At 44.1% G+C, this 14,536-nt stretch overlaps 1 protein-coding gene across 12 annotated transcripts in view; it reads right to left on the bottom strand.

The window, feature by feature from the left end:
* Positions 1–14,536, bottom strand: part of SIPA1L1 (signal induced proliferation associated 1 like 1) — a 362,478-nt gene that overhangs the window by 29,360 nt on the left and 318,582 nt on the right. For 10 of the 12 annotated variants that reach the window (XM_030319459.1, XM_030319465.1, XM_030319461.1 and 7 more), the window contains 4 exons: positions 11,714–11,838; positions 9,388–9,450; positions 8,832–8,950; positions 4,600–5,042 (listed from right to left, as the gene is read on the bottom strand). In XM_030319459.1, the coding sequence (XP_030175319.1) occupies positions 4,600–5,042; positions 8,832–8,950; positions 9,388–9,450; positions 11,714–11,838 (750 nt within the window). The remainder of the gene's footprint in view (positions 1–4,599; positions 5,043–8,831; positions 8,951–9,387; positions 9,451–11,713; positions 11,839–14,536) is intronic. The other 2 variants (XM_030319469.1, XM_030319470.1) reach the window with 1 other exon arrangement.

Raw genomic sequence — 14,536 nt, 5'->3', positions numbered from 1 at the left:
TGACATTTCAGCCACAGTGGCTCTGTTTCTCAGTCTTTGAGATTAGCTGAACACCACTGCACTCTGGATAAAATAATCCCCCACTCGGTAAACCTGAAGAAATGGGGCACAGTAGCTTAGCACAGATCACCTGGAGTTCTGCTATAAAAGCAAAATGCGATGTACTCCTGAATGTCCACTCTGTGTCAGACCACAGAGCGGAAAATTATCGATGAAAATGATCCACAAACCTCAGGCAAGCAGAGCCAACCACATGCTGAAGAGAAGTTCTGGGTTTGTCATCTGAGAGGCTGCACTTTCACATTCTGAAGAACTAGCTCGTGAATCTTAGAAAAAGAACATCCTCACCTTAAGAAAAAAGTGTAGATGAGAGGCACTGAATTGTTGGCAATTACAAAAAATTCCAGGCAGAAGATACTTAAGAGAGAACTGTTACAGATAAAGATGGCAGAATAATTTCTGAACAAAGAAGGCGTATTTTCCGCATACACAGGACGCCAGAGAGGGCAGAGGACCAAGGTGAGACACAGTGGCTCTAACACACATTCAGCGGTACACGATCATCGACAGTCCAGCGTGCTACGCTAGCCTGAGGCATGCGTTGATGGGTGATGTAAAGTTAACGTAAGAAGCCCTTCTTTACCTCTACTCTCGGGAAAGGTACGGCATTTCTGGTATGAACAGTCAACTTGTTAAGTCAACCAGAAAAAATACATTCATGAAACTGAACTGTACTGATGACCGTGGGCAGGCCTTTGTCCTGGACTTTAACTGGCCCTTCTAGTGAACGTCACACACTGACCAACTTATACTCAGACATCGATTATTTGCATACAAGCTATTAAAAAGTCCTCCTTGGTTATGTTTTGCAGATGAAAATCTTTCAGAGAAGTGACTTCGCTACAAGTTCCTCTGTACTGGGACTTATACACATACCTGTACATAGGAGCACACAGCTCTGTGCAAACAGTGACACTTCTATACAATGAGCTTTGACATACAGTATTCATCGGGAATTGAGGATTTATGTTATTTCTGAATCGGATTATTAGTGGGGGCCTTGAGTGTTCAGGCAAAAAGTGAGATCTTTAAGGAACAAGTTATTCATATTTGATCACCAAGATGTACCAAGCACCTTCCTGTTACGCTCCTGGTGGCACACAATATGCGAAGGTGTTTGGGAAGAACATATTGGGTGAGAAATCCTCCAGGACCGGATGGCAGGAAAAAGGAAGTCATCACATGAGTGTACTGATCGGCTGCAGAGCTCTGAGGGGGCCTAAAGAATCAAGAGGAAGCGGCAGAACGGCTGGCGAATGAGGGTGGCCGTAGAGCCTGGATACTCGATCAGGTCAGGACAGGACGTCAGGAAAGAAATGTGGATTTGCAACTACGAGGTTTTCAGCTTTATAACGTGTGCTCTTTCTTTTTCTTAAGTTTATTTATTGAGAGAGAGACAGAGACAGAGAAAGTGAGCACAGCACACACGAGCTGGGGAGGGGCAGACAGAGTGTAGAGAGAGAGTCCCAAGCAGGCTCTGCGCTGTCAGTGCAGAGCCCCAAGGAGGGCTCCACCTGGTGAGCCATGGTATCATGACTGGAGCTGAGATCAAGAGTTGGACACTTAACTGACTGAGCCACCCAGGTGCCCCCATAATGTGTGCTGTTAAATCTAGTTCTCACATCAGCATTACCACCGGTTACACAGCGCTAACTAAAGAGGTCTTTGGTCATCAGAGAAACCAGCACTGCCTACTGCCCAGGCCAGAACTCTAAGAAAAAAACGAACTCAGCTGGTAAGAGTGTTTTAAAACTGAAACTATCTTCACCTCTCCTGTGCTTACCACAAACCATTTTCTGAGTGGTTTAAGAGCTGAAAGTCAAATAGCCATTGCGGGGGGGGGGGGGGGGGGCCCCCTCTCTAAATTTCCAAACTTCATAGAAAATACATAGATACTCTAGGAAGCAGCACTTCAGAGCAATTAATAGACTTTTCGAATGTAGAAAGTTATCAGTGTATATGATTTCTCTTAATGACATGCAAATATAACAACCCGGTGTAATTACCAACTTACATTAATGCAGTTCTCATGGGGTGCCACAAAAACCCTGCACAATCATCAACAGGGAGACTGGAGGACAGAGGGGGTAGGAACACAGCCCAGCCAGAAATACGCAGAGGAACTTAATCACTGTAATTTAGATTTTGTCACCAAGTCCCAGGTACAAGCTCTTTTATGCACTGTCAAGAGATCTCTACATTAATTGCTATTCCTGTCTTCTGAGGACACAAACACTCTAATTTGCAGTGATTTTGGTTTCTTTAGCTTTGTGCATTTGGTGGCTAAGTCCTCCTTTCCTCCAGAGAAGGAAGTCTGCTAAAGCTCTGATTATCCAGCCTGCTCTGCCAAGACCAACAGACAAGTCACAAAGCATCCCGCTTACCAGAGTCTAGAAATGAATGTGACTCAACCGATCAGCGGGTGGGAAGCCCTGTGCCCTCCCTGAAAGGCCACATTCTTCTCTTCTCTTCTCTAGTAAGTTTGACTTTCAACAGAAAAGTTATTTCCAAATGATGATTTAAATGATTTCTGCATGGTCAGTTTGAAGCAGAAAACAGATAATGCTTTGGGGCCTTCGGGCAGCCCCAGTCAGCACAATCAGATAATGCAAGCCCAGGTGCCTACTTTTTTGGGGGAAGGGGGGAAGAGGGAGGGGAGAGAGAGACAGAGAGAGTGTGTGTGTGTGTCTGTCTGTAGATCCCCTGGGATTTGTCAGAGGGCACAGCTGACGTCTTGCCCAGCGCTTTTCAACCTTACTACATGGTGATGCTATTCGAGGCAAGACCTCTATAATCTTTCTTCTGCCAACAAATTAGACCAGAGAGCCATATCCCCAAATGGAATTATCATTCTTAAAAAGATATCCTCCTTTTGGGGTACCTGGGTGGCTCAGTCAGTTAAGTGTCTGACTTTTGGTTTCAGCTCAGGTCATGGTCTCACGGTTCATGGGTTTGAGTCTCATGTCAGGCTGGGTGGGTGCTGACAGCGAGCAGCCTGCTTGGGATTTTCTCTCTCTCTCTCTCTCCCTCTCCCTCTGTCCCTCTCCCCCACTCTCTTTCTCTCTCAAAATAAATAAATAAACTTTAAAACACTGTTAAAAAGAAAAGATATCCTCTCTTCGAAATAAAGAACAGAACACCAAAAAGGCAGAAGTCAAGCTAAACCTAGAAATGACACAGAAACTATCTGGAACTGAAAAACAGTCGGAGCTGTGCACAGGAGCAGCTGATGAGACGGTGGGGCATGCCCAAAACAGTGAGTGACTGTTGTAATTATTGGTCATGTGATTCTAGGTCCACATTACATTATTATGGTATTTGACGTCCAGCTTTCTGTTCTACTTTCCCAAATACTTCCTTAACGCATCAAGACTGCTTCCCAACTCCCTTTCTGTTTGGGGTCAAGTAGTTTCCAGGCCTGCAGTGTGGTCAACAGAATAAAAACCTGTGCAATGCTTCACACCATAGGGCCAAACGGACATTTTCAGATGCAAAGGTCAGGAATCTGATCACTAACAATATAGACACAATGAGAGAACTGAAATTTAACTGCTCGAGTTAAACAAATCCAAATTAAATCCAGGACATCCTCTGTCATAAAGATTATCCGGGGTTTACTGGCAGATTATGTGCCTAGATTCCCATTTGAACAGTAAAACTAAATCTAGCTTCTTTGCTGTTTTTCTTCAGGGCATAATAATAAAAGGAGGCCCAGAAGGCAGCAAGGTCAGGTGCTGTCGTGCAAACTGATCAATGACAGCCAAGGATGAGACATAAAAGGAGAAACCACCACAGAGATCAACAGGCCCAAAAAGACAGTGTTGGAATATTTCCTCCTTCAAAGGGAGAATCTTGTCATATTTTGGATTTGGGGCTCAAATCCAAAAGAGGAAATGAAAAATGGTATTTATTTTGCCTATCAGAGAGATCTCTAAGGATACAGGAGAATGTGTGCTTTCCTGCTCCAAATACATGGGATGTCTAATTTTAGCTACACTTTTCTACTGGACTCCCCTCCCCCAACCCTCAACATATCACTGGCAGGAGGCAATTCCTGGAAAAGGATTCCCCTGCAAACACTGGCTAAGTCATGTTCTCTGACAGGCAGTGTGAAGGATGGGCTGGGCATCATAAATAACACCAGGTTCACTTAGAAAAGACCCCTTTCTTCTAAAAATATGCCCAAGATTTTCTTCCAGTGTTCAAAAGACTGTTTGACTGATAGACGTTCTCTATCACTACCTGAAAGCCTGAATTATAAAATTCTTCTCTAATTCTGGTACACAGGATAATTTTTATAAGATCAAATACAACTTTACAAAGAGTAAATCCGTATACTTTTCTCAGTTAAAAATAATGCATTAGGGTTGTAGGAATAAAATATTTTGGTGGCAAATAAAAGGCATATGTAAAAATAGCGGTCACTGCACGGAAAACCCCTCCTTTATACTCTACTGAGTGAAGCAAAGTGAGATGAGGCTGGAAACTTGATTCGGGAGTGGCCTGGGAAGGCCAGAGGCGGTAGGGGAGGGCAGTTACCTTGTGTGGGAAGCAGCGTCATTTATACTGAAAGTGCTGTTCTCCCTTGTCAGAGGGTTTGAGCCCGCTGGGCTCTTGCCGTGGATGTCCAGGCTCAGGGAGGACTCTGTTTTCCGGTCCATGCCGAGGCCGTCTGTCTCTAAAGTCCGATCTGCCATGGAGATCACTTCACTGGAACTATGCCACAGGGGCGCCACTTTCTCTTTGCTGGGCCCTGAGCGAGGGGACGACGTGGCAGCCCCCAGGGAGGCCGTGCTGCCGTGGCTGGGACCATAGGAGGTGGTGTCGATGCCACTGTCAGCGGAGGTGCCTTGCAGGTAGTTGTAGCTGTTGAGCTCAGACTCCGTGCGGTCCCCATCGTACCACTTCTCGTCGCTGTGGGCACTTGACGCGTTGCTGGAGAGGGTATTGCTGCTGGAGTGGCTTGAGTAGTGGCTGTCAGACTGCAAGGGAAGTAAGACTGCCTTAGGCATAGGCTCTGCTTCTTGAACACTGGGAAGAAACAACGGGAGAATGGCCCTGTGGCATGTTTCTGGTTATGGGGTTCTCACGGCACAAAAATTCCAGTGAGAACAAGCCAAATACAGGAGGGGCCTGGAAGAACCTATTCAGAGTGTTCATGGCAAAGAGTGCTGGAAACAGGCCACGTTTAGATTTAGAACCCATTTTTCAATTCGCTTAGGCTAAAACTATCAATAATATGGAGATCACTTTAATCAGAAGGTATGCTGGATTCCAAAAGTCCTACCAATCAGAGTGAATGTAAGGCAAAATATGAGGCTTATTTGTAAAGAGATCTCCTTTTCCTTCCCCCCACTGGCGTCTGTGTAGGAGCCAGCTTTCTAAGGAGTGCTTGGAGATACAATTTATGCAGAGGTGCTACGTCAATTCAAGGGGCGAGCGGGGTGGGTGGTAGGGAAAGGAAATGATGGTGCTTGGACAACTGGATATCTGCATGCAAAAAACAAAGTATGAAGTTGGGTCCTTATTGCACAGAAAAATAAACTCAAAAGATCAAAGGCTTAAGTGTATGAGCTAAAACTGTAAGACTCTTAGAAGAAAACATAAGTATACATCTTCACGACCTGTTTATGCGATGGTTTCTTGGATATGAATGACACCAAAACCACGAAAGATTTTTAAAAAATTAATTGGATCTCACGAAAACTAAAAACTTTTGTGCTTCAAGAAACCCAATTAAAAGATGGGCAAAGGATTTGAATAGACATTTCTCCAAAGAAGATATCAAATGGCCAACAAACACACAAAAAGATACTCAATAACATGGTGCCTGGGTGGCTGAGTTGGTTAAGCGTCCGACCTCGGCTCAGATCATGATCTCACGGTTTGTGAGTTCTAGTCCCGCGTCAGGCTCTGTACTGAAAGCTCAGAGCCCAGAGTCTGCTTCAGATTCTGTGTCTCCTTCTCTCTCTGTCCCTCCCCTGCTCACACTCTCTCTCAAAAATAAACAAACATTAAATAAATTAAAAAAAAAAAAGATGCTCAACATCATTAGTTCCTGGAGAAATGCAAATCAACACCACAATGAGATAACACTTCACACACTAGGATGTTCTAACCAAAAAGGCAGACAGCAGTGAGGGTTGGCACGGTTGGTGGGAATGTAAAATGGGGCAGCTGCTGTGGGAAAACAATCACAGCTCCATTCTTAGTATCTACTCGAGAGATGAAAACACATCACAAAAAACCTTCTAAATGAGTATTTACAGAGCATTATTCATAATAGCCAAAATATAGAAGCAACCCACATGTCCATCACCTGGTGGATAAAAAATGTATATGCATACAATGGGAAATTATCATAGAAAGAAATGAAGTACGAACACATACCAGAACATAGGTGAACCCCAAAAACGTTATGCTGAATGAAACAGACCAGACACAAAAGGCCAAATAGCGTATGTTTCCATTCATGAGATGCCCAGAACAGGCACATCATCAGAGACAGAAAGTGGATGAGTGGCTGTCGAAAGCATGGAGGGCATGGGAAGAGCCTGGGTAACTGCCTGAGGACACAGGATTTCTTTTTGGGGTGGATGAAAGCGTTCTGCAGTTAGACTGTGGTGGTGGTTGCACAGCTTTGTGAATATAGTAAAAAACCACTAAATTGTATACTTTAGTTTTTCTTTAATGTTTATTTTGAGAGAGCGAGAGAGGGAGAGGGAGAAGGAGAGGCAGAGAGAGAGAGAGGGAGAGGGAGAAGGAGAGGGAGAGAGAGAGAGAGAGAGAGAGAGAGAGAGAGAGAGAGAGAATCCCAAGCAGGCTCCGTGTTGTGAGCGCAGAGCCCCCATGCAGGACTTGATCTCATAAACCATGACATCATGACCTGAGTCGAAATCAAGAGTCAGACATTTAACCGACTGAGCCACCCAAGGGCCCCTAAACTCTATACTTTACACAGTGGCTTAGCTGCTTAGAATGTTCTATAATTTACCAAAGAAATAAGATTTCAAAATATATCTGAATAAAATAATATTTTAAATTAGATGGGAGACAGGAAGTCCAGATACCTGGTGGAGATCAAGTGAAAAGAGGAGAGTAGACACTAGCTCAAGAGTGTGTGTGTGTGTGTGTGTGTGTGTGTGTACACACGCAGGTGCATGTGCATGATGGCTGAGAAAGGGACATGCTCTTCACTGGCTACGGAAAGAGCAGGAGGAGGACACAGAAATTTCACTTTAGAGGGAAAGATTCTTTCTTAAACAAGAACCCACCAATCCATTACCTAACTGGTGCCACTCTGGTTTTTTGCAACAACACCTTTTATGTTATGAGGTCTTCATTTATTTAATGTTTATTTATTTATTTTTGAGAGACAGAGAGAGAATGCGAGAGAGCGTGGGGGAGGAGCAGGGAGAGGGGAAGAGAGAGAATCCGAAGCAGGCTCCATGCAATCAGCACAGAGCCCGACATGGGGCTCGAACCCACGAACTGTGAGATCATGACCTGACCTAAAATCAAGAGTTGGACACTCAACCGACTGAGTCACCCAGGTGCCCTGGCCCTCATTTATTTTTAATGTTTGTAAGGCGGAACTTCTTTAGCTCTGGATCTGTGCTGTGTGAGCACTTTTAATGGGGTTAGCCCAAATCGAGATGTGCTAAGAGTGTAAAATACAGAACGGATTTCTATAGGAATGTGACACGAACCGCATTCGTTATGTTAAGTTTTGTAGTAGCCAATTAAAAAGTAAAAAGAAATAGGTGAAATTAATTTTAAGAGTATATTTAATCTAACCTAATCTATCCAAAATATTATTTTACCATGTCATCAATATAAAGGTGCTAATGAAGGAAAGGAAATTGACAGACTGGATAATGTATCACTTACAACATGTTGTGATGACAACATCGCATTTCTTCAGTAAATCTCTCACCCACAGCCCAGTGCAGGGCGCTTGCCCACGCACAGGCATGTGCTGTTTCTTTAGTTCCATATTCATTTTACTAGGGCAAAACTTACATGAGCAAAACCTCTTATTCTTAATTCCACCCATAAGTAACAAGGAATTAAGAAGAACTATGGTAAAACAAAAATGTGTGTAAGCGTGCAGGACCAGAGAAGCAGGACGGGCAGCTGTCAGGAAGCTATTTATCCCCTTGACTGATGTTCCAAACAGATCTCATGCATGCAACTGTGTAAGCAAATAAAACCCACTTTCATTTCTTTTTAATTTTCTAAAATGTTTATTCATTTTTGAGAGAGAAAGAGACCACGTGTGTGCACGCAAGCGGGGAGGGGCAGAGAAAGGGGGGAACAAAGGATCTGAAGCGGGCTCTGCGCTGACAGCAGAGAGCCCAACGTGGGGCTCGAACTCAAGAACCTCGAGATCATGACCTGAGCTGAAGTTCGACGCTTAACCGACTGAACCACCCATGTACTCAATAAAATCTACTTTCAGCACATTTCTGTTCCCAACATTTCAGGACTGCTTGTGCTGCATCACATGGCCTTCCATCCAGGTCTGTGGGGGTGGCAGGTGCATTCCAAAGAGGAATTTGAGTTAATCTCAAAGCAACCTTAGGGCCCCTGGCAACAGAAATTCCAGGGCCATGACTGCAAACACCCATCGTCCACCAGGGTCACGTGACTTCTTCTCTGACCATGTGGAAGAAACAGCAAAGCACACTGTGAAAACAGCCATTTTCACACTGCACAAAAGGCACATCGCTAGGAAGCTTATCATTTTTATTGTTTGACGGTTAACTTACATGCCCTTGTTTGTTTGGAGACAAATGGACCACCGGATCCTGCCGCATTAATCTCCCACTGGGGCTCTCTCGGAAAGCTGGCAGTACCTTTGATACTGCTGGGAGATGGCACGTTGGCTCTGGAATACAGCACAGGACATTACGGTGCGGGCACTAAATAGGTACAAGCACATGTTGACAAATGAAGACGGCTTGCCATTGCATTTCTCAGGTCACTGACCAGCAAACTCTGAATTTCAGCGATAAGCTTGTTGAGAGTTTACACGATAGACAGCATGTCAGAAACTAAGTGGCTGATGGGTAAAGCTTGCAGCTGGTGACAGTGTGTCACGTCATACACATTAGCATAGCCAAGTACCACCAAACCAAAGGCCATGAACAACGCGGCAAAGTTAGGAATCAACTTTTGGTTCTGGGGGAAAGTCGAGAATATATGGATTCAATTTATGAAATTCATTCATTGCAAAGTGTGGCTAACCTAGCTTGGTCTACATTACCTAGACAGGCATGGATGCAATCACGTGTTACTTACCATGACACTTTGGAAATATTTTACCTGTATATTCATGCTGCTCGAGGACAAAAGAATTGAAATCCTGAGGTCCTCTATAACTGTAAGCTAAGCACAACAGAAAAGACACACAGCAACTAGTTTACTTAAGACAATTGCTTCCTTTTGGACTCCAAGCTGGCGTTCGAGATGGGGTTCCAAAGGTAAAGGCTAAGCGATTTAGCTGCTTTAACACACCGGTAGCTAACAGCAACAATTCTGGACTTCTGCAGCACCATTGCTAAACGTAAAGGACTGGGCAACATACTCTATGACTCTGACTCTCAACCGTTTCCAAAAGCAGAGGCAGAGAAATGAAATCTACTGAGATGGGTGTGCCAATTAAGCTCAACTCCTCCTCTTCACTGGGGTACCAGTTTGTAACACACTGATGTACAAAGACAGGTAGGTCTGCTAGCAAATGAGAATCTCCTCAGCCTTTTCAATCAGTGACCTGAAAGTCGTTACGGCGTTTTGTTCTTACAAGGTCGGCCCTTTATACACTCAATACAGTACGCTGAGTAATGAGAACGGAACAATTGTTTTTCTTGATTTCTCCCTGGCATGGGTTATACCAACCAAGCCTCAGATTCCATCTGACGTGCCAATTCGAGAAAGCTAGGTTATTCCTCTGGAATCGTGGAACGTAAAAAATTAGAAAAAATTTATTCTAACATTTTATTGGAAGCCTTCGGTATTGGACGGTGAAAGGCCACCAGTTGGTGTAAAGGTTTCTCTGGCAGGTTCTGGGGTATCTTACCAAAGTCATATCTTACTAACAGGATGGAACAATGTGTTGAAAAGATTCATTAGATTCATTGATATTAATTTCAGAGCCTTATCTATTAAGAGTGGGATGCCACCAAAACGAAAGTAGATGCAAGGAAGAAAAGACTGGAGGGAGGTTTATGTGAGCGAATGAATACAGGTCTAGGACGAGCCTCATAATTACCCTTTCCAGTCCCAAGATACCTTTTCGTTCCCCATATGACTTCACATGAGTGGGAAGTGTGGCACTGAACGTTGCACAAAGGGCTTGCTGGCAGCTTTGTTCAAAGCCTGCACTAGGAGCCAAAAAAAGCTGCTAAAGTCATGTTGAAGCAGGGATCCTTTCCACATGTGTCGTTACCATCTCAACAGTATCAAAACATATGGGATTAAAAACATTCTGTCAAGAGCGGAGCAGCAGATCGGAAAATGCTCAGGTTTTGTGTGGTGGGGGTGGGTGCCGTGAGAGTGGGTAATGACAGATGGCTTCAGTAACAAGGCACAACTCACTGAAGTTACTGGAACAAAGCAGATCTCAGAACCTGAGAATTACATTTCTCTTCCTCAATTCCTGTCTTAGCTAAATATGTCTTCATTCCTTTCTACGATGACGATGACGGTCAGTGTATTTACGGGGGATAGTCATTAAAACAGAACAAACGATGCGTTTGCAAAGAAGATAAAAAGATGGGTCTTTGCCTTAAAAGTTTACTCTTTTCAGCCCTGAAATTCACTTCTTTTTACCCCACACTGATGGTAATGCTACTAGAGATAAGATAAAGGGGGGAAAAAAGCCCACCCAACGGTCTAGATTCAAGTCCCTGATGTACCAGCTGTACTGAGGCTAACTCCCTGGCTACTGTTTTGAAACTCAGTCTTATTTCATGGGAAAATTTTGTTGCAGCAACTAGTGTTCCAGTGTCCCCGTAGAACAACTGCATGTAGGGAGAGAAAGGGCCGTGCCAGAAATCCAAATGAAGCCTCACTAATGCACATCTTTCCCATCCAGCTGTTTTATGCTGCTAAGACATGTCCTCAGCTGACAGCTTAATAGCAGAGACCGGGCGGGGTGGGGGGGTGGATACCACAGGAGGGAGGAGAGAGATCCTAACCAAGCTACATATGTGACTGAACAACAATTCCATCTCTTTCCCGCTTTGTACAGTTTTTTTTTTGTTTTTGTTTTTTTTAACTTGACATCAAGAATACCAACGAGTCTCTAAGGGCACTTATACTAGGCAAAAACAAACAAACAAGCAAGGGTCGAGGGAGATGCTTAGGACACATGTGGTTTGGCAGTCTGGCATTTTAATCTCGGTGCTGAAAGTAATTCCTATGCCCTTTCTATTTTTAAACTGGGGGCCACTTAGAATTCCTGGACTTTCCTCTCACGTCTTATTTGCTGCCCTCACTTATACATAATCGAACTGACACTTAGTTCTCAATCACATTTGTTAACCAAGGCTGTCTTCTACAACGGAATGCTTTAAGGACGTCATCAAGAGGTGGCCAAAGTCGCCTCGGTGTAATAGCAACTTGCTTCTTGGAGGAGTTAGTCACTTACCCATCTGGTCAGCAATGCTATCCTCACTTCTTTGCCAGCTGGGTGTAGATTTCCCGCTGCCACCAATATCTGACTGGGTGTTCTGCCTGTCGATGGAGGCTGGGGATCTGCGGCTTACTCCAAACCTGTGGCAATTCCCCCAAACAAAGGCAAAGACGACATCAGGGACCTCAGCCATCAAGGGAAGACAGTCCTGGGTGTAATGAACTGAATTCTAATGACAGGCACTACTGGTTTTGCTTATGTGTTGGCATTTGTACACTCAGGCTTATGCACGCGTACTCAGGGGCTGGAGCCGTGTGTGTTACGGTCAACATACATCACTCTGTTTAAGAAAGGTACGTATGCTCGGTATATACACTGTAAACAAGGGCAGGAGACGTTAGCATCGAGCTAACCTAAGAAATATAGAATAGGAAACCCAAATTTTCTAGCCCACGTGTAGCCAAGCTTGGACGGTCATTCACAGGCAAGGGAAAGGCTTCCCAGTCCTAATGTTCCGTGGACATCTTCTAAGTGGAATATGTCAGGGGTTTCTCTGAACTCAGTGAGCTGCTAAGTCACTAAGTCATTCATTCCTGGAACAAGTATTTTCTGAGCATTTGCTCTAAGGTCTGAAAGACAAAGACGACTATCGTTTACGTTACAGAGTGACCACTTCTGAATTGTATATATTTTAAATTGCCTTTTGGGAAGGGCAATTTGGAAGTAGGTAAACTGGCATACATAAAGGCAAATGTCTATTTCCGGAAAGAACAGTTAACTATTTCATGAGCCAGTTTTATTTTGCCCTGTGCAGAATAATAATATGTGCCTAATTAAAGCATATGCCTTGATTAGCAATATCGGCAAAGTAAATACCGACTGAGCCCAGGAAAAAAGGCTGAGAATGTAAAATTCAAGGACTTACGTGGACATTTATAAATTTGTGTGTGGTTACTAATGAGCTTATGAGTAATCAATATGATAGAAGATTAACAGCCTGGAATGATGGATGCTTACAATACGTGTCTTATTTGCCACAGACTGATAAACACATGGAGAGAACTAGCAAGTTATACACTGTAAGAGAAAGAGACAAGGAGGAGGGAGGCCTGGATCGGAGTTCCAGCCCCCCACCCAAAGTCTCGATTTATTTGTTAAGTGGCAGTTCCATTATATGGATCTGGGGAGAAGGACCTATATAAAAGCATTTGCGAAGTAGAGAAGGCTGTAACATTAACCCGCTATAACCTCCTCCTAGCTACTTCTGCACAATGACCATTGTTTACAAACTCAGTCATAAGCCTTGCTAAACAAAGTACCTCCATTATGATAAACACGAAACTTGATTTACGAAAATTTCAGCAAAAGGTGCTCATTTAATAAAAAAAGGGGGGGGAGGAGTGGTTCCTACAAAGACTGTGTGTGGATTTCAGTTCTGCCTTTCCTGTAAGCTGGAAGAAAATGGCTAAAACTGTTTGCATCTTTGTATGTATTTATTACTTGATGCAATAATGCTTATTTTCATTAACAATAACAGCAAAGGGTGGTGGGGACGAGTCACTAATTATGATCTTTGCCATCTCCTCCCTAAGTAGGGTCCTTATTGAGCTCATATCTTCCAACTGGCCCTACGATTTTATTCTGAATTTTCAATAAATGAAGACATGTCCACAAAAGCAGAGATAAAAGTTAAATATGAATTCTAATCTTGTTCTTCCTTTTTGGTAGCAGTGGAAACTAAAGACAACTCTTAAAACCTCTGGATTTAAAGTCAAATGCTTTTCCGGCCATCTGGTTGTATGTATGTATGTATGTATTTATTTAATGTTTATTTTTGAGAGAGAGAGAGAGAGAGCACAAGCAGAGGAGGGGCAGAGAGAGAGGGGGACACAGAATCAGAAGCAGTCTCCAGGCTCTGAGCCTGACGTGGGGCTCGAACTCACGAACCACAAGATCATGACCTGAGCCTAAGTTGGAAGCTTAACTGACTGAACCACCCAGGCGCCCTTATTTTTTTTTTTTTTTAATCTGGCTGTCTGGTTTTAAACGAATGACAAAGTAAGGCTGTCCTTAAATCCTGCCTTGAAAAGCATGTATCATCTGGCTGATACTTGAGGCACATTCAGTGACCACGAATCTCTAACTCACAAGCTGGTCCATGGCTCTCCAGAGCAGGCTCACAGCCTGTCCTCATCATGGGCTGGAAACCTGTTCTCTACAACTTTTACTGGTCTCAGTTGCCTTCATGGACAAGCTTCCTCCCTCATGTAAGAGTGCTGGAAGAAAGCTGTAGTGGCCTGCCTACCTCTGTCTCTGCTTCTTGCTTTCAGGCTGTACATCCTCAGTTATGCTTCCCACCATGATCTCCAAGCTCTTCCATTTACCCAGGTCATCCCTCCCTCTGCCACGATCTGCCTCATCAACATTGCTCAGAGCGCGTGGCCCGAAAATACATCTCCAAGGATGGTAGAATAGACCCTATGTCTTTTCAACAGTGTTGTTTCCTACCTATCTCTCGTTTCCATACCAAACTGGTGCAGGTGCTTTCTCCCCCACATGTAAGTGCAGTGGGCATTACTAGTCACCCTGTTACCTCTCAGCTGATCTGGGTGGTCTCAGTACCCCCACACCAGGGAGTGGGCAGGCACGCCCTGCACACAGGCAGACACTGGGCCCACGGAAGCGGAGGGAAGAGGACAAGTGAGCAGATCACACTTGTGGACAACCACTGTGTACTGATCTGATGTACTGGTGTTACTCCACGCTTCTGAGCTTCTTGAAGTTTAGTATTAATGGGTTTGCAGCAGGCCACATACACTCCTGCCTCACGGTCAACTC

The sequence above is a fragment of the Lynx canadensis genome, chromosome B3 (assembly GCF_007474595.2).
Source record: "Lynx canadensis isolate LIC74 chromosome B3, mLynCan4.pri.v2, whole genome shotgun sequence".
NCBI lineage: Eukaryota > Metazoa > Chordata > Mammalia > Carnivora > Felidae > Lynx > Lynx canadensis.
Note: the sequence above shows the minus strand (reverse complement) of the source record. Positions and strands in the feature narration are given on the sequence as shown.